At 54.2% G+C, this 18,442-nt stretch overlaps 1 protein-coding gene across 1 annotated transcript in view; it reads left to right on the top strand.

The window, feature by feature from the left end:
• Positions 1-14,615, top strand: part of ENTPD2 (ectonucleoside triphosphate diphosphohydrolase 2) — a 46,438-nt gene extending 31,823 nt beyond the window's left edge. Inside the window, exons 3-9 of the mRNA XM_026658469.2 lie at positions 3,578-3,728; positions 5,160-5,319; positions 7,175-7,402; positions 8,500-8,769; positions 9,148-9,267; positions 10,976-11,110; positions 13,183-14,615. Of these exons, the coding sequence (XP_026514254.1) occupies positions 3,578-3,728; positions 5,160-5,319; positions 7,175-7,402; positions 8,500-8,769; positions 9,148-9,267; positions 10,976-11,110; positions 13,183-13,386 (1,268 nt within the window). The 3' untranslated portion in view covers positions 13,387-14,615. The remainder of the gene's footprint in view (positions 1-3,577; positions 3,729-5,159; positions 5,320-7,174; positions 7,403-8,499; positions 8,770-9,147; positions 9,268-10,975; positions 11,111-13,182) is intronic.
• Positions 14,616-18,442: the final 3,827 nt, after the last annotated feature.

The following is an 18,442-nucleotide window of genomic DNA, read 5'->3' as shown; positions in this document are numbered from 1 at the left end:
TACACTGCAATTAAACGCCCTGCTGGCCTGGCTCAGCGGACTGGGGCCGTGACATTGCTGTGTAGACATTTGGGCTCTCTGAGTCCCTCCCCCATCGGGGGTCTCAGAGCTTGGGGTCCAGCTAGCCCAGACACAGCCCCACAGCGAGTCCAGTCAGCGGATGGGGCAGCCAGCTTTAAATGCTGTGTAGACACCCCCACCCCCTCCCCCTCCCAGCAAGTGGGACACAGCAGCTGCTAGCCTAGGTGGCTGTGGAGGCCAGTCCCTCCCTGCAGGTGCATGTAGGTCAGTGTGGTTTTGGGCATGTCTCTGTCAGTGCACCCAGGGTCAGTGCACTGGGGCTGGTCCGGCCTCCGCCACTGGGGTGGCCACTGCAACCCACCCAGTCAGCAGGGCACATCAGGAGCCATGCCAGCAGCCAGGCATCGCTGTGCGCAAAGCCTGGCACTTTGCACTGGTGGGTGCTCACTGGAGTCTGCAAAATGGAATCGGGTCATATGGTCTGATGGCCAATACCACAGGCAGCACAATAGGGGCCTGGCCACAGGGAATGCATAGCTTCACTAGCACTGATGTCCCGGAAACAGAAGAGCTAGTCCCTGGCTATGGTAATCTCCCTCATGCCCATGTACAGACCCTTTATGTTTTAAATAAAGGACAACTTGGAAATTATAGGAGAAAGTTTATTTGAAGGGCACCTCCCCAATGTTTTCTTTGTGACACACCCTCATATGCAAATAACACAGTGTACAATCCTTTGCATGATTAGTGGTGTAACCAAGACAGTCTTTATTGATTTGATGTGTAATGTGGAGCATTGGGCACCGAACGAAGGACAGGGGGTCACGCTGTGTGTGACATTCTAACATATTTCCTCTCAACCTGCTTTGGGACAAATCTGGGACACAGGACAGGGGGGAAAATTTGAAACGAAGAACACTAGAAAATCTATTGGTTAGCAGGATGGTACAATAGGGAGGGGTCAGTTTCCTGCACCATGAATTATATTTTATGCAACTTCACCTTAACATTAAAGAGCTATAATGAATTCATAAAATAACATCAGTGCAATATTAAGGTTATATATTGAAACGTAAGTGTCAGGAAGTGTTAACATTAAGACTCCCATAACATTAATTTGTCCACATTACGTATATGGTCTATAAACGCATATGTTTAAACATGGAACAGCATAACTTCCCCCCCGCTATACAGTTCATTGTCAGGTAGGGATGGAGTCCGTCAGTGGCTGCAGCACTACTGGATCCCCCACCAGGACAGTTGGGTGAAGGCAAGGAAAATCAAGCTCCTGCAAGTCTCTTTAGTGTTGCTCATTGCGAGTGAGTGGGAGTCTTTTGGGGGTCAGTTGATTTTACAATCGTGTTTAAAATCTCTCCCTGGTGAGGTGAAGGGTATTTGAATCACACATTCCATCTCCCACAGTCAAACTGTGGCAGCTCCTGCCTCTGGGGCAGAGGGAGAGCTCAGTGGTTTGAGCATTGGCCTGCTAAACCCAGGGTTGTGAGTTCAATCCTTGAGGGGGCCACTTAGGGATCTGGGGCAAAATTAGTACTTGGTCCTGCGAGTGAAGGCAGGGGGCTGGACTTGATGACCCAAGGTCCCTTCCAATTCTAGGAGATAGGATATCTCAATTTATTTATTTATTTGTCCTGGTGCCTGCTTGGGCCTTGCAGAGCAATTGAGCGAGGGTAGAGGACAGCGAGCCATGGAGGGAGGGGGGGATGGAGTGAGCAGAGGGCGGGGCCTTGGGGCAGGGGCAGGACAAGGGTGTTCGGTTTTCTGCAATTAGGAAGTTGGCAACCCTAAAGGATTATCGTGATGAAGAATTAGAGCTGGTGGAATAACCCGACACCCCCAGGGAGTGGGACTGAGTCTGTTTTACTGAAGTGTCTGTGTCCTGCCAGGGTTTTCATTTCTACCTATATAAGGTCAAATTCTGGATTTAGTAGATGTGGGCTCCATTGATTTCAATGGGGTTACACCACTTGGGCCACCAGCAAATTGGATGCAGAGTTTACTTGGCCACTACCTTGTGCCATTGCTTATAACAGTGCAGAGTGGTAACAGATCAAAAATGACAGCCACAAATGACCACACAAGGTGCAAGGCAGGAGAGAACTGGCCCAGAATTGTACTAGATGGGCTGTTATGGAACTATTTGATTTGTTACCCCACCTGGACATAAGGGGGGTGAGAGCGGCGTTCTGGAGAGTGAGGATCTAGGGTGTGGGCTGAGCACTCCTGACGGAGGAATCTTTGATACAGCATGGCACTCTGTCCCCTCTAATGACAGGGCTACATACAGAGATTCATGAGCCTGCTGCGGGGTGGGTTGCAGAGCTGGGTCTCTTAGCTCTGGCAGTAGAGGGCCATGGTTTTAGATTCTGAGGTCCCAGGTTCGATTTCCCCAACTGTCGACAACCCCCCCAGGGTCGTGTCATTACAAACATGCTGCTGTAGCTCTGTCTACTTCAGGCTTTTCAGCTGTGTTTGGCAAAGGATAGGTCCCTCCCATCAGCTCCCCTTGTGAATGTCCCAGGGGGCATTGCTCCAGGTGCTGCCTCTCTGCTTACCACATAGGTGGAGCTGTAGGAGGGATGCTGCTGTATATGATGCATTTCATCCTATGGCTCCGCTCTCCCAGAATCCTCGGGGTGATGGCCACCTTTAAGCATCGTCATTGCTAGCATGGGACTGAATCCTGTCATGCCACGTGGGACAAGCCAGTGAGCTCTGACTGCCTGGCCTAGGGTTGAACTGGGAATGAGTGGGAGGGCGGCTCCCCTTGCCATCTGCCCGATTCGGGGTTTCTTTTCGGAAGACCCAGTGGTTCAGCCTGGCTTTCAGCTGGCAGAGGATTTTGTGTTGGGTGGAGAGCGGATTTGGCTATATTGTTTGGACACTGGAACGGCGAATCCTAGCCCTTGTTATGTGTGCCTGGGAGTGACATGATGGGCACAGAATAACCCGATTCAAGTAGAAGACTGTACCAAGTCACCCACAAGCCTGGTGTGTTTTCCCTTCCCACGTTCTCAGCTGTGTGTGTACAGCCGCAAAAACCCAGCCAAGGCTCCACCACGCCGGCCCTTTGACCGGCCTGGAGAGAACGGAGCTGCCCTACAGTGAGGAAAGCCCCATGGTCCCCTCCCTAAAAGCAGCTGGCACAGGCTTGGGAAGAGGGCACAACCCCCCCACTCCCTGGCTGCCCCTACTTAAGAAACACAGAACAAATGGGATTGGCTGGCGTACACAAGCCAAGACCACCCACACTGTGTTCGCATAAGGCCCACGTTGGGCTCCCCACCCTGGGGGACGCCTCTTCTTCCCCCGCACCATCCCTACAGGAGGGTTTGGGTCAGAGCTGTCGTGCGGGTGGAGGGTCCCTTTTGGGGCGTGCCTCTGGGGCAGCTGGCTGATTACAGCCCCAGTCGCTCTTCATCCCCGCACTCCCTTCCCCGCCCGGCATTTGCTGGTGCTCAGCACGGCTCCCCGGTTCCTCAGCGCGCCCCTGGACCGAGCGGCCAGAGACCGACGCTCATTTTCATCTCGCCCGCAGGTGGTGGGATCTCCAGCTACGCAGAGAACCCCCCGGCCGCCGGCAAGAGCCTCAAGCAGTGTCTCGACCAGGCTGTGAGCAACGTCCCCAAGGAAAGGCATCCACTCACCCCCCTCTACCTGGGGGCCACTGCTGGCATGAGGCTGCTGAAGTGAGCTTTTGCTGTTGCCTGCTGTCAAACCCCCTCCCTCTTGCCAGGGCCAGAGCCAGGCCAGGGCTGTGGTCTTTAAAGGGGATGGTCTTGGGTTAAACTCTTCCACCTGTGCCCTGTTGCCCGCAGAGGCGCGGCTGAGCACGGGAACATGTGAATTGTCACCCAGGGTCCATCTGGCTCAGCGCCTTGTCTCCAACCGCCCAAGCCCGTCAGCTTCCTGAGAAGGGGCAGGGAGCCCCCCAGTGGACATTAACGGAATAACTGGCCCATAGGAGAAGTTTCTTCCTGACCCAGGAAGTTACAGGTTGGACCTGCCCTGGTGCAGGAGGGTTTATCATCCCTATAAAAATGTTTTGATCCAAATATGTCCCTGGGTTTTCTCCTCCATAAAATCCTACAAAGTGCACGTTCTACGTTATTGCAAATGAACCCCGGAGGGGTTAGATCTGTTGCTCTATTGGCTGGGAAGGGTGGTGTGGAGAATAGGCTAGAGTAGCCCAGGGTCCTCCACCTCTCCTTTCCTGTAAGGGGAAGCTGGGTGGAGTAGCAAGTGCTCCTCTTCCTCATGAGTCCCCAAGCCCTACCTGGGCGCTGGGTCACCTTGTCCAAGGCAGGATAAATATCCTGCATTAGACCTGCACTGATTGGGGAACCCCATGTCCCCACCCAAGCAAGAAGCCCAGCTAACCATGGCTCACAGGAAAGAAGGAATGAACCTTCTTTGGCCAATGCAGGCTTATGAGTCAACGCTTCCCCCCACCCTTCTCGAACGCAGCAAGGGCACTGCCCAGGCAGCAAAGCGGAGACAGATGTAGAACGCCTGCCAGATGAGCAATGACAAGGCCCCGGCTGGTGCCTGTCTGTGAGGTGGGCAGAAGGGAATGCTGGCTACTGACGACCGCCGCAAGCAATAGTCCAGCTGAGGGGCTCACTCATTCTTCTGTGCTGGACTGGGGAGAAGACACTGAACTGAGCTTTTGTGGCTTGGGTCCTGTGTAGAAACGTAGAGACCCTCCAGTTCTGTGACTAGTTCAGCCCTGTGCAGAGTGACAGCTCCAGGTCTGATACTTAAGTCCCACCTAAGCCCCGTGCAGTGGCCAGTTTCACTGTCGGAGGGGGCTCGGGCAGCCTTTCTCCTGGATTGCTGAAAGGATGCTTACTTAGTTCCCTTCCTATCTGACGCTCATTGGCATTAGTGGCAGCCCTACTCGGTCCCTCGTATGCCATAGCTGTGCCAGGCGTTAGAGTAACCATTGCCTTTCATTGCCCTCTGAGGGAGGGAGGTGGCAGAGCTGTCTCCCTTTGCTCCGCGTTCCACGGCCCTGACTGTGCTGGGTGCTTTGGGGAGTGGCTCACGGTTTGATCCCCTGGGTGCAGACATTTGCCTCTTTTCTCTCGCATTGAAGCATTGCTTTGTGTCTCCCGTAGCCTCACTGACACCGAGGCCTCAGACAGAGTCCTCAGCGCAGTGACCTCGACGCTGAAGTCGTACCCCTTTGACTTTCGGGGGGCAAAAATTCTGTCGGGTGAAGACGAGGGGGTGTTTGGCTGGGTCACAGCTAACTATCTCCTGGAGAACTTCATCAAGGTATGTCCAGCAGGATTGGCTTCCTAGGACGGTCCTTTCCAGTGCCCATCCCGACGTGGGCTCCCCCCATCATTCGCCGGCAAGCCTGTCTACCCCACACAGGTAGCTGGCATAGCAGGGAAGAGAAACAGCCCATTTCTCCATGGCTGCCTCATTACCTAGGGCCTAGGTTTTCCGCTTTAAAAACAGCTACCTTGGCCCTTGTATAGGCAGGGTGCTGCCAAGAGACTTCTGCTTTGTGGAGACCACTGGGCCACAGATGTGAACGTACCCCCTGCTCCCGCATTCACTGCACTGAGGTGGGAACGCCAAAGCCCTGTCGAGACCACCTCAAAGGCTAGTGCTGTTAAGCAGAGGGTCTGACACCTGCTCGCGGTCTGGAGCCTTTTTAATGCTGCCACTTCTCCGTAGAGCATGAGCAGAGCTGCGTGTTAGAAGCCTCTCAGAGTGCCAGGTGTTATTAATGTTACTGGCCAACGGCAGCTGTTGTTCAGACGCCCAAGCGAGCTGAATGGCTCTACGTGTCGGTCAGATACCGCGGTCATGGGCAACTGTCTAAAAACCTAGCTACGGATGCTGTTGAGCATGGCCTGGGTTTGCTGTATAGAAGTAGCAAAGAGCCCAGGTCTCCAGCCAGACTCGAGGAGAACAGTGGGACCTGGTCCTAGCAGTGAACACGAGGGGGCTGGATGGAAGGGAAAACCAAGACCGAGTGAGACGGCCAGTCAGGGCAGGAGACCGGGGAAAGGAATCAGAGGGATTTTTCTGTTCTTTGGTGGTGGTTTGTCTCTTGAATTGACATGCAGATCTGAAACCTGTGAGGAAGCGTTGTGTTTCGGTGTATTGTTCTTGGCTCTTCGCCCACCTGTGCTTAGTTTAATAGCAGGCCAGCTGGGATTCAGCCGTTCCCTGGGGTGCAGGGTTCTTGCAGTAACTGCCATGCGCATGGCTCTTACAAGGCTGGTGTGTAGGTGGGGGGGTGTCTGTTACTCCCTGTTGATGGGCCTCATTCATCTCAGTCGGGTGCAGGCCCTTTTGCAAAGCTGTGTTTTCCTTCCACCTTCCCAGCATTGGTCTCATTCAGTCCCCAGCTGCGACTGATTCTCTCCAGCGCCCAAGGGAATCTGGAGGCTGCTTTTAACAAAGCCCACGGTGGATCTGTTCATGCAGCGTCCGTCTTGAACTGGGTGGAAATGCAGAGGGCTCCCTCGCCAGTTCAGCAAGGAAAACTGGGGTCAGCTTCGTGCCCGGAGACTGCTCCGTCCATTCTGGAGCTGCAGTTAGGGAGCAGGGGGAGTACCCAGCACGTGCTGTCGGCTCAGCCATGGAGGTGCAGTGTAGGTCGAGGGTAGGAACCTGCTGGGATCAAACTGTCCTCCTGCTGCATGCATGCAGCTCCTGCTGCCTTCAACGGGAGCCGAACGTGCGTGCTGAGTGTCCTGCAGTGACACGTACGCAGCTACACGGGACTCACAGAATGCCTTGCCAATCCTGTTGCCTGGCCCCAGCCTTAGGCAGAATGACCTCTTGGGGTTCTTGTGTCCAAAGCAAGCTATTGCGCCCCATGGCAGCAGGGTGCTGAGACCCCTCCCCACGAGAGAGGTCAGTGAGAGTGGACGGTGCTCGCACCTCGCTAGACTGTGCCCTGCCGGTTTGCTGCTGGAAGCACTGGCGGGAGCGCTGCCAGCGGGTGCAGGATCGGGCCCCACGTGGATCGTGGTGCTACTCTAGCCCCGGCATGTTGTTCTGATGGCAGCCAAGAGCGGACGGGCGTTCTGCATGGACTAAGCCAAGGCTGGGGGTGTCTCGCAATTAACCATCTCTCTGACTTTGCTTCTGTTCCCCCTCCCCACAGTACGGCTGGATCGGGCAGTGGTTCCGGCCAAAGAAACCCACGTTGGGGGCCATGGACTTGGGGGGAGCCTCTACCCAGATCACCTTTGAAACCCAGGACCCGATTGAGGACCCCCAGAACGGAGTGATGCTGCGGCTCTACGGGCAGACGTACAAGGTGTACACCCACAGCTTCCTGTGTTACGGCAGGGACCAGATCCTCAGGAGGGTGCTCTCCAAGGTCATAAAGGTACGGAAGCCTGGCTCTGCCCCAGCGGGCTCTCCTCGATGGACTGCAGGGCCGAGCTCCCAGCATTCATCCCCCTCCCTCCTCAACCACCAGCCCCCCGCACCACGTTCCCAGCCAGGCTGCTACATGCAGGGCTTCAGGTTCAGGTCACCAGGTGCTTTGGAAAGAGCAGGGAGGGTGGTTGCCCCACTCTGGAGCACCTTCTGCTCCTCTCCCCCCTGATCCCCACGTGTCCCCAACCTGGAGTGGCTGTAGTGAACGGCAGCTCGTTAGCGGGGAGCCAAGGGCACCGGGGTGAGCCCAGCCTGTTACAACCCATGCTAAGGGGCCCAGAATTCCCGACAGAGCAGGGTGGGCTCAGCTGGGTGCACCCTATGGGCGCTGCAGCAGCATAGCTCGGGCGCCCTAGTGCAGACGCACACGACAGCGACCAGAAGGGCTTTTCCCATTGCCGGAGGAGCTCCACCTCCTCGAGCGCTAGGAAATGCCCGCGGCTCTGTTATCGCCCTCCCGAGGATGGAGGCTGAGCTCCCTTCACAGGGTTTGAACCTGGGGGCTTCAAAAGTCTGGGAATTTCAAACGTGCTCTGCAGCCTCCCCCATGCAATTGGTGCTGATGCAGAGCCTGGCGCACATTTCACATCACGCACGTTAGTTAAACTCCTTTGGTGCTTTTGAACGGACCCCTCAGGAAAGCCAGGTCTCCTCCCCGCTGCTCTTTGTTGCCAGCACAGGCTGTGCCAGTTACGAGCTACTCATCTTCCTGGGCTGAGCTGCCACCTCCCTGCCTGGGGAGACAGCAGTGGACACATAGGGTTGGACACTATTGTGTCAGAGCACCGTCGCTACTGAAACCTTGCAGCCCCTGTGAGGGGGGGATCCCCCTGTTTTACAGATGGGGAAACTGAGGCACACAGCAGGGACATGATTGGTTCACAATGACGCACGGTGGGTCGGGGCAGAACTGGGGGGCGGTGTTTCTGAATGCCAGTCCTTGACTCCACCCGCTACACTGCACTGCCTGGCCTAGACCGCCTCATGGCTGTGGTAGCTGCAGACAAAGACAGGCTTGTGTGGTGCCTTTTCCTTCCTCAACAGGCTGACGGCTACAAAACAAGCGTGTCCAACCCCTGCTGGCCCAAAGGCTACCAAAGGAACTTCAAACTCCAAGAGGTCTACGACTCTCCCTGCACGGCAGCTGAGAAGCCTGACGGCTACGATCCTCAACGTACCATCAACATGAGCGGATCCGGGGACACAGCCCAGTGCCGCCTGCACGTGGACAGTCTCTTCCGCTTCACCAGCTGCAGCTTCACCAGTTGCTCCTTCGACGGGGTTTTCCAGCCCGGCCTTTCGGGAAAGTTCATTGTAAGTGTCCCGAGGTTCCAGGTCTAGTGGGCAGCCGGCAGCCTCTGACGTTTAGTGCCGGCTCCAGGGTATTGTGCATGGGGCAGCCCAGAGCCCTGGAGCCCGAGTCTCCTACTGAATTCTATGGGATTCCCTTCTATCCTGCAGCTGGAGAATTAGGCTCTAGATGCAAGGAGGTTGCTAGAATGGGAATGGGGCCTTGGTATGCTCAGCGCAATGGTTAGCAGCAAGAGTGCTGCCCCCTGGGGGTGAGATGAATATACCCCAAACTCGGCTCCCACATTGAATCAACAAGCCCTGCCTTTGTGTCCTAGCAGGGAAATTGAGGGCTGTGCTAGTGAGCTTCTGCTTTCTCACCTCCTCTCTCCCCGGCATCAGGCCTTCTCTGCCTTTTTCTACACGGTGGATTTTATCCAGACAGTGATGAAGAGACGTGTGGCCTCGCCAGATGACCTTAACACTGCTGCTGAAGCCATCTGCAGTGCCGAATGGCCCGAGGTGAGTGCCCTGGCAGCAGAGGGCTAGTCTAATGGCTGTCAGACGATCTAGGAGGCCAGCCCTGTAAGCCTGCAGCCAAAATAGCATGGGCTGTGGATGCTGTTAGATCTCACAAGCTCCAGGACTCAGGCTGCCAGGACTGGGCTGGGATGTCTCCCAGTATTGCAGTAGGGCTGCCAACACTGTATTTCGAAAATACAGGACAGATCTCAGTATTCCGCAGTCTTGACTTGAACCTCTGGGGGCAAGTCCCTTCCATCTCTCCCCCCCCACCCCCCGAGATCCCAGCCTGATGCCCACCGGCCTCTCTGTCTGCCAGCACCGTGGCTCAATGTGTGGCTTCCGCACGGGGGCAGGCAGCCGCTGTGCCCCACAGACTGGGTCCCCGGTGGCCGGCTCTATCCCCTGCCTGTTGGGGTTCACCTGAAGTGGTGGGCCAGGGAGGAGCAGCAGCACCACGTGGGCATGGGTGGACGCGGGCAGCTGGCTGATGGCTGAGCAGAGAGGCAGCGGTTCCAGATTGCGCTGCTCCGACTCCTCCCCCTGCCGCACTGTGGCCAGGCTGGCTCGGTGCCTCCTCCTCACCTGGCAGCCCAAGGTCAGATGGGGGAGGAGCTCATGTGTCCTTTCACTCCCACTCAGACCCCTCCACTCCTCCCATCCCCGTGCGTCCATGCACCTCCACGCCCCTCATGTCCCCATGTGACCCTGCACCCACACTCAGCCTCCCCCATTCCTCCCATCCCCATGTGTCCCTGCACCCCCACTACCACCTGTCCCCACTAGGGTTGCCAACCCTCCCAGTTTCGCCGGGAGTCTCCTGGAATCAGGCCCTATCTCCCGGAGGCGACTGACGCCAAACTGGGAGATTTTAGATGCTAAAAGTCCGGTGGTGCAGCAGGGTGCAGGCAGGCTCCCTCGAGTGCTGACTCCGCAGCTCTCATTGGCCAGGGAACTGCAGCCAATGGAAGCTGCAGGGGCGGTGCCTGTGGGCTGGGGCAGTGCATGAAGACCCCTAGCTAGACAGATGTGCTGGTTGCTTTCGAGAGCCGCCTGAGGTAAATGCCAACCCCCTCACCCCCACCCCCTACCCCAGCCCAGAGCCCGCACCCCCTCCCGCACCCCAACGCCCTGCCCCAGCCCAGAGCCAGCACCCAAACTCCCTCCCAGAGCCGACACCCCACACCCCCTCCCACACCGCAAGCCTGGGAGGGGAGGAGAATTAGAGCGGGGGCGGCGTGCTTGGGGAGGAGGCGTAGCAGAGGTGAGCTGGGGTGGGGAGCTGCCGCACGTCTCCCCGGGCCGGGGGGGGGGGGGGGGAGCTGCCGCGGGGGAGGGGGGGGAATTGGGGGCACCGCTTTTTGGCGCCCCCAAATCTTGGCATCCTAGGCAACCGCCTAGTTCGCCTTAATGGTAGCACCGGCCCTGTCTGTGCCTCCTCACCTGGCCCCATGGGCAGGGTGCTGTGAGGAGAGCAGCCTCTGCCCCCTCCCACTCCCCGGCTGTCTGCTCCTGCCCATGAGCCCGCTGCCCTGAGGCCGCAGCAGCCCCTGGTGGGAGAAGGGTGCAATTGCAGCTTCCCTTCGCCTCCCCATCCCAGGTCCCCCTCCCTGCGAAGGGTCTATAACCGGATTCTGGTGGGCCAGAGCAGGGAGGACTCATCTCTTTTCTTTCTGTCCCCTCTTTCTTCCCTGCCCATGGTGCCCAGCTGCGGCTAAAAGCCCCAGAGCAGGAGAAGTGGTTGCCGGATTACTGTGCGATTGCCAACTTTGTTTATCTGCTGATCACCAAGGGCTATCGCTTCGATGAGAGCTCTTTCCCCAACATCGCCTTCCAGAAAAAGGTTGGTATTCGGCCCAGATGGGGTCCTGCCATTAGCCGGGCTCTGCCATGCAGCATCTGTCCGTGTCTCTCATTGTTTGCCAACATAGGACATGGGGATGCCCTAGTCTGATGGGTTTTGCCAGGATCCCGGCAGGAAATGAACTCGAGTAAAGGCTTTTCGCAGGGACAGGGATCCTGACGGGTGCCCAGGTCAGACAGTTGCTTTTGGTTTTTGCTTTTGCTCACTTTGTGAGCTGGAGAAGATGCCTCAGAGGAGGAGAAACGGCCAATGGGCCATTGTGGATGGTTCTCAGAAAACTTCCATTCAGTGAGCAGCAGCAGAAAGGCTGATGGAATGTTCGTGGTTGTTAGGAAAGAGATAGAAAATAAGACAGTAAATATCACAACGCCACCTTATAAATCCATGAATACTGTGTGCAGTTCTGATCGCCCCATCTCAAAAAGGACATAGGAGAATTGGAAAAGGTTCAGAGAAGGGCAGCAAAGATAATCAGGGGTATGGAACAGCTTCCGTCTGAGAAGAGATTTAAAAGTTTAGGGCTGTTCATTTTTGAAAAGAGATGACTAAGGCGGGATATGATAGAGGTCTTTAAAATCATGAATGGTGAGGAGAAAATGAATAGAGAAGTGTTATTTCCCCTTTCCCACAATACAAAAACCAGGGGTCGCTGGATGAAATTAACAGGCAGCAGGTTTAATACAAACAAGAGGAAGGACTTTATCACACGACACACAGTTAACTTGTGGAACTCACTGCCAGGGAATGTTGTGATGGCCAAAAGTATAACTGGGTTCCAAAAAGAACTAGATAAGTTCACGGAGGATAGGCCTATCAGTGGCTATTATCCAAGATGGTCAGGGATATAGCCCCATGCTTAGGGTGACCCTAACCTCTGACTGCCAGAAGCTGGGGCTAGGTGACAGGGGTGGATCTCTCGAGAACTGCTCTGTTCTGTACACTCCCCCTGAAGCTCGGTGACTGGCCACTGTTGGAGACAGGACACTGGGCTACATGGACCATGGTCTGACCCAGTATGGCCATTCATACGTTCTTAAACACCTCCTTAGCCTTGGGGGGAACAGGCCACATCGGGCTGAACTTCACGCGGCCTTTTCCCAGGGAGAAAATAACTCCTGACTATGGAGGATGTAAACTCGGCCCAGATTCCGATCTCAGTTACTCTGGTGTAAATCAGGAGTGGCTCTACTGAGATCAGTGGAGTTACACTGGATTTACGCTGGTGTAGAAAAGATCAGGATCTGGCTGAGCCCAGTTCCTCTGTACACAGAACGCAGGGGTGAAGAAAACAGGCAGCACTGCCTGGGGAGCAGGGCACAAGGAGGAGCCCCGCCCAGGAGCAGCACCAGCAGCTCTGTTCCACGCATTCCCGTTAGTCCTCAGGCACTGCCAGGATGGTAGTAACCGAGTGCAGGGCTGTGCACTGGGCTCCAGAACTGCTTCGCTCTGCTGCCTAAAGGTAGCAGGGTCTTGGGAATAGAGCAAAGGACGGGGGCGCCTGGGTTCTAGTCATCTCACTGGCTTGCTGGGAGTCACAGCTCCTCTGGGCCTCCCGTTGCCCCACCTTGACAACGCAGCTGGTCTTTGGCCACCGTTGTGAAGCCTTTCGAGATCTCAGGATGAGCGAGGGCTAAGAATTGATGATGATGATGATGAGAGAGACCAGGAGAGGGTCACAGTAGAAGCGGGGGGAACAGACAAGGTAATGGGAGATTCCCTTTGCTACTGCAGCTACTACTCCTAGCCTCTGAGGGTACGTCCACACTGCAGTTAGACACCCGCGGCTGGCCTGTGCCAGCTGGCTCACAGGTCCCTGGCTAAGAAGCTAACTGCGGTGTAGGTGTTTGGGCTCAGGCTGGAGCGAGGTGGGAAGGTCCCAGAGCTCAGGCCGGAACGTCTACACCTCAATGAAACAACCCCTTAGCCCGAGCCCCTTACCCCGAGTCAACTGGCAGGGCCCACCGCAGGTGTCTGACTGCAGTGTAGACGTACCCTCATGAGGCATCGTTACTAGCAAGACTCTGAGCTGCTTTGTCTTGCTGTTTTCACAGGCTGGGGACACTTCCATCGGCTGGGCCCTGGGCTACATGCTAAACCTCACCAACATGATCCCGGCTGAGGAAGTGGGCTTCCAAAAGGGCGCGAACTACAGCTCCTGGGTCGTCCTCGTCCTCCTCTTCGTGGCTGTAATCCTGATGGCACTGGGGACAGCGTTCTGCCTGCTCCGGTCTGGCAAGCAGCACCGCACCATGTAGGACGGGGGCAGGAGAGGCCGAGCGACATGGCTCCCTGGAGCTGACGTGAGCTCCACTGATCCTGGCAGGCGGCCCAGCATCCAACATACTTCAGATGTGAGTGTTTCCTGGAGGCCCTGTCCCTCCCCGCTGCCTGTTTGTAGCCCAGAGGGAAACCAGTCCTGTTGCCTTTCTTTCCTCCCTGATTGGAAGCTGGAGAAGCGGACAGAAGAGGAGAACTGACACCCAGGGAGCTGCATGAGGAGCAAATGTAAATGGTTTCCTAGTGCATCCCCTTTGGTGCACCCTGGAGCAGCATCAGAGCCTGGACAGCCAGATCCGGGGCATCCTCCTTTGCCTGCCACCAGACGGAGACCAGACACATAGTAAACGGACAGCAGCAGCCAGCAGGCGACTGGCTCAGTGCAAAGGAAGGGAGGGTTTTATACTCACGTCCAAGGGGGTGGGGTTCAGGGTGGAGAGGGTTACTTACCTAAGCGTCTGTGGAAGGCTTTTCCCTCCAGCCCCCCTGCCTGGAGCCCTGTCCTGTCCCTTCCAGGGATTTTGTGACTTGGGGTCCTGGGTGTTATCCATGGACCTGCACTATCTTCCCTGAGCAAGGGCCAAATCACAGCCCCCAGGAAGTCTCTGGGAGTTTGGCCATTGATCTCAGTGGTATTTGGCTCTCTCCCGGGGCCTGGGAAGCCCCTCCATCTCTGCGGAGCAGTGCTGCCCACCGCAGGCTCTGACAATCCGGGGGGCTTCCACTCTTAGCACCACAACTCTGCCTTGCCTCTTTTGTTTGTTTACAATTGGCGCTGCTCCTAGCCAATCCTTCCTGCCCAGCGGGAAGTTTCAAGATGCAGGGTGGGGGTGGAGCCTGAGTAGGTGTGTAATTCAACAGGGGGGGCCCTGGGTACCTTAGGGAGCATCGTAAACCAGCCCCCTGGCGCGATGGAGAAAATTCTCAGGGCTCCCTCGCACAGCACTGAGACCTGAGACCTTCTCTGAGCTTCCAGCTAAGCCACACTGGGCCAGGTCATGTTGAGACCCAAACCTTCCACCTCCAGCCTAGTCAGCCTGGGGACAGGGAGGGTCTGTCTTTAGTTCCAGATAAGAGCAAATAGGGATTTGTGTATTTTAATGCTCACAAAACAATGTAACAATGTAAACCCAGGGGAGGATTTTAGATGAAAAGGCAAATAAACTTTGTTAAAGGGCAGCTACCCCCAGACACCTGGAGGGTGGTGGAGACACAGCTCTTCCAAACGTTTCCTGAGGCAAAGCTCCGAGCTTGCGAGCAGAGCGGCTGGGACTGGGTGTGACTGCACGCCTTGTAAGGACAACAGGCAGCCGAAGCGATAGTTATGCCTTTGGGGAGCTCAGCTGACAGTGTCACCTCTGTCGGGGGTTCTCAGAATATTGTGCGGCTCAGCCAAACCGCAGAGCTGGGACTTCTTTGGAAATGTCTATATTTTATCAATCAAAAATAGAATTGGAAGAGAAAATAGGAAATTGCTGCCGATAAAATCCAGGTCAATATTTGAAAATTGGAAGAGAATGTCACACAGTCTTGAAATGTATCAGGATGGAAAGATCCGCTCACTGCAGAGTAAGAGCTTATACTAAATATAATCACACAGTGGTGAATTTATCACAAACTATAATCCCACTAAGAAATGTATATCCTCAGTCTGTTCGCTAAGCAGGTGATTTCAGTACTAAGATGGTAGGGATGCTACAGTTTGCCAGTCCAGTTAGATGTCAATCAATTTAAGCAACAATGAAAGATATATTCCAATCAAAACTGAGTACACCCAGCAGTAATTCTGCTATTATTGTTTGGAAGTTTAGACACCTAGTTACACAAAATCAATTTAAATCAAAATGGCCTTCCCAGCTCCTTATAACCCAGAGCTAATCATCTCCTCCCTAAATCTATGAATATTGAACGCTCATACCACACACTGAACCTCACTCTCTGCGTGAAACCATTTAATGTTATTTCAAGTTTCTCCCAATATTCCCTAATAGATGTAACAAAAAATTATATAAACTGCAGCCTAATGCCAGGATTCCTGCGAGTTCCTCTGCTGCTTTAGTTTACACACACATGAAAACAATGACACCCTGTTGCTTTAAAAAAATTCACTTTCCGCTTCTGTATCTTTTGCCTAAGAAGTCATCACCTTTTTGTACCCACATCCCAGGATGCATTTAGGCTTTGGTTGCTCTAAAGGTGGGTGCTTGCTCTCAAATAGCTTTATTCTGCTGGGCAGCACAGGGCCAGTTCAATCAACTTTACAGCGAACTCCTGAAACAAGTTTTCTGCCTCAGACCTTTTCAGTCACTGGCTGAGTTTGAATCCTTCTGTGGCTCACGCCGGCGCAGCCCCATTTCCGGTGAGGAGATGGCGCTGTCCAACGGTGAGCTCATTAGCTGTCACCTTTCAGCAATCCAGTGAGACGAACGGAGGCAGCTCTCTTGTGATTTGACAACTGGACAGCCGTTGTTCTGGGCGTAGCTTCAGGACAAGAGAGTTCTTGACTTGAAACCCCGGGGTGGATTTTTCCAATGTGCCGTTCAGACCCGATGGGATACCTGCTAGGGACACCGTTTTTACGGACAGTGAGTGTTTTTTAACAAACCTGTTCATTTTCCTCAGGGGCTCTGGCCAGCCGTTGGGATGGCGAGTCCCCGTCAATGACTGTCCCCTAACGAACAGGGCCAGCTTTGACTCTGCTCTTCAGACAGTCTGGCTGTGTTCCTTGGCGGGTCCAGCTCACTCCTGTAGATTACTTTTATAAAGGAGGGGGGACGCTATGGGTGCTTTTACTCCTCCTTTGAAGACAGCCCCCTTCTGCGGCACAAACCCACACAGCGGGGCTGGCTGAGCAAAGAGAAGTGGAGAACGGGAGGCTGATAGCCAATGTGGGGTGATTACTTGCCCCTTACTGACTCCATCAGTTCACCTCCCTTTGTTAGGCTATAGATATTCAGGCCTGTAGGTATATGTTTATCATTTAGCTAGTTATAGAGGTATAAAAGAAAGAATCAAAATCATTGTCTGCCTGTGTAAGGGCCTTTTCTCACTGTGACAGTCTGAGGCCCTGTTCTTAGGCTAAGGCCTTCGGCTAAGAAGCAGGGGCAGCCGTACGCTGGGAAGCGTGCGGTCACATCCTCACATCCCAAACCAGTCCCATGGAAATAAGGCAATCTGGGGCTGTTAGAAAGGTGATCCGATCTCTCACCTCCAGAGAAAGGGAAGAGCCTAGAAGATGTAAAAGGAAATTTAGTTTGATAGTTTTCTGTCTGGTAAGAACTCACTTATCAATAGACACAGCTGAAAAACCCTTATGTCTTTATAGAGGTAGTTGTGAAATCCTCACGTCTGTATTGTTTTGTCATTATAGTTCCCTCTTTGCTCTTGTTTATTTGCATGGTCTCTGGCTGGTTCGGTGATTGCTTCTGTCTGCTGTATAATTAATTTCGCTGGGTGTAAACTAATTAAGGTGGTGGGATATAATTGGTTAGCTACTCATGTTACAATAGGTTAGGATTGGTTAGATAGATTTCAGTAGAATGATTGGTTCAGGTATAGCTGAGAATATTACTGTATAAATTAGGAGCAAACAGGAAGTAAGTTGGGATTCGAAAATAAGGAAAAAGGAACTTGGATTTAAGCTTGCTGGAAGTTCACCCCAATAAACATCGAATTGTTTGCGCCTTTGGACTTTGGGTATTGTCACTCTCTGTTCACGCAAGAAGGCCCAGGGAAGTGGGAGGGTGAAGGAATAAGCCCCCTACCACCCTTTTGCTCATGAAACCTTTATTAAAACAAGATGGAAATGTTACGTTGTGTGTCTGGGTTGTTTTTTTTAAAACCCGGGCCGCCTTCAAACAAGTGTCGACCAGAAAGTTGTCAAGAGACCCTCTTCCTTCTGGAAAGCGCCACTGAGCCAACGAGGGGCAGGTAAGTGCTTAACTGTTACTTAAGAGGACGTGGGCAAATTGTCTTCATGGGTTACAGATGAGCCATCACAAAGGTACCAAACGCCTGGAGAGCCCACGGCAGACGTGTGCGTCGGGGCCAGGGAAAGGAGCTCTGAGCCAGGGGGTACAGAGTGGGCAAATGGATGGAGATGGCTGATGCCCTTGCCATGGGAGTACAAAGGGCTTTGCAGCTCCAGAGGGGGGGTTGTGAAGAACTAAGTGGCTGCCCAGCTGGCAGAGTGGGACTTGGGCATGGGACCCTCCCTTCTTGGCCATGGAGAGAACAGGAAGCTCTGCATTGCCCTCGCCATGCTCAGAACACTTGCAGCTTGGCAGGATAGCTCAGTGGTTTGAGCATTAGCCTGCTAAACCTAGAGTTGTGAGTTCAATCCTTGAAGGGGCCATTTAGGGATCTGGGGCAAAAATCTGTCTGGGTATTGGTCCTGCTTTGAGCAGGGAGTTGGACTAGATGACCTCCTGAGGTCCCAACCCTGATATTCTATGATTAAGATGATGACTATAACCCAATCTCATGCTTCAGGTCTTCAACCAGCTGCCTTCGGGGATCAGGAAGGAATTTCTCCCCCAGCCCTCCCCATGCACAATGGTCAGATGCATGCTGGGGATTTTTCGCCTTCCTCTGAAGCATCAGGTATTGGCGACGAACAGCTGAGATAACCACTCCTCTGTGGTGGTACAGTGACTCCTCTACTTGGCTGGCTGCTTCTTGCTCACATGTGCAGGGTCACACTAATGGCCAGATTTGGGGTCAGGCAGGAATTTTCCACCAGGTCAGATTGGCAGGAACCTGGGTAGTGTTTTGCCTTCCTCTGCAGTGTGGAGCAAGGAATCTGTGGGCATAATCACCTGAATCAGTTTCCTGCTATTGCAGGGGCCTCAGTCCTCTCCACCTGGGGCACACAACAGTTTATAGTCTCCAGAGGTTTGGAAAGGGGAGACGATATTTGACTCTCATTTGCGTCAATAAAATCAATTTGGAGCGATTCAGCAGTGAGCTGTCTTTTCTCTCTAGTGGGTGTGACGATGCGGTTCTGGCGGAACCCAACTGAGAGTGCCAACTCAG

Source organism: Terrapene carolina, unplaced genomic scaffold, assembly GCF_002925995.2.
Source record: "Terrapene carolina triunguis isolate 2854851 unplaced genomic scaffold, T_m_triunguis-2.0 Scaffold449, whole genome shotgun sequence".
Taxonomy (NCBI): Eukaryota; Metazoa; Chordata; order Testudines; family Emydidae; genus Terrapene; species Terrapene triunguis.
This window is presented reverse-complemented; position numbering and strand designations above follow the sequence as displayed.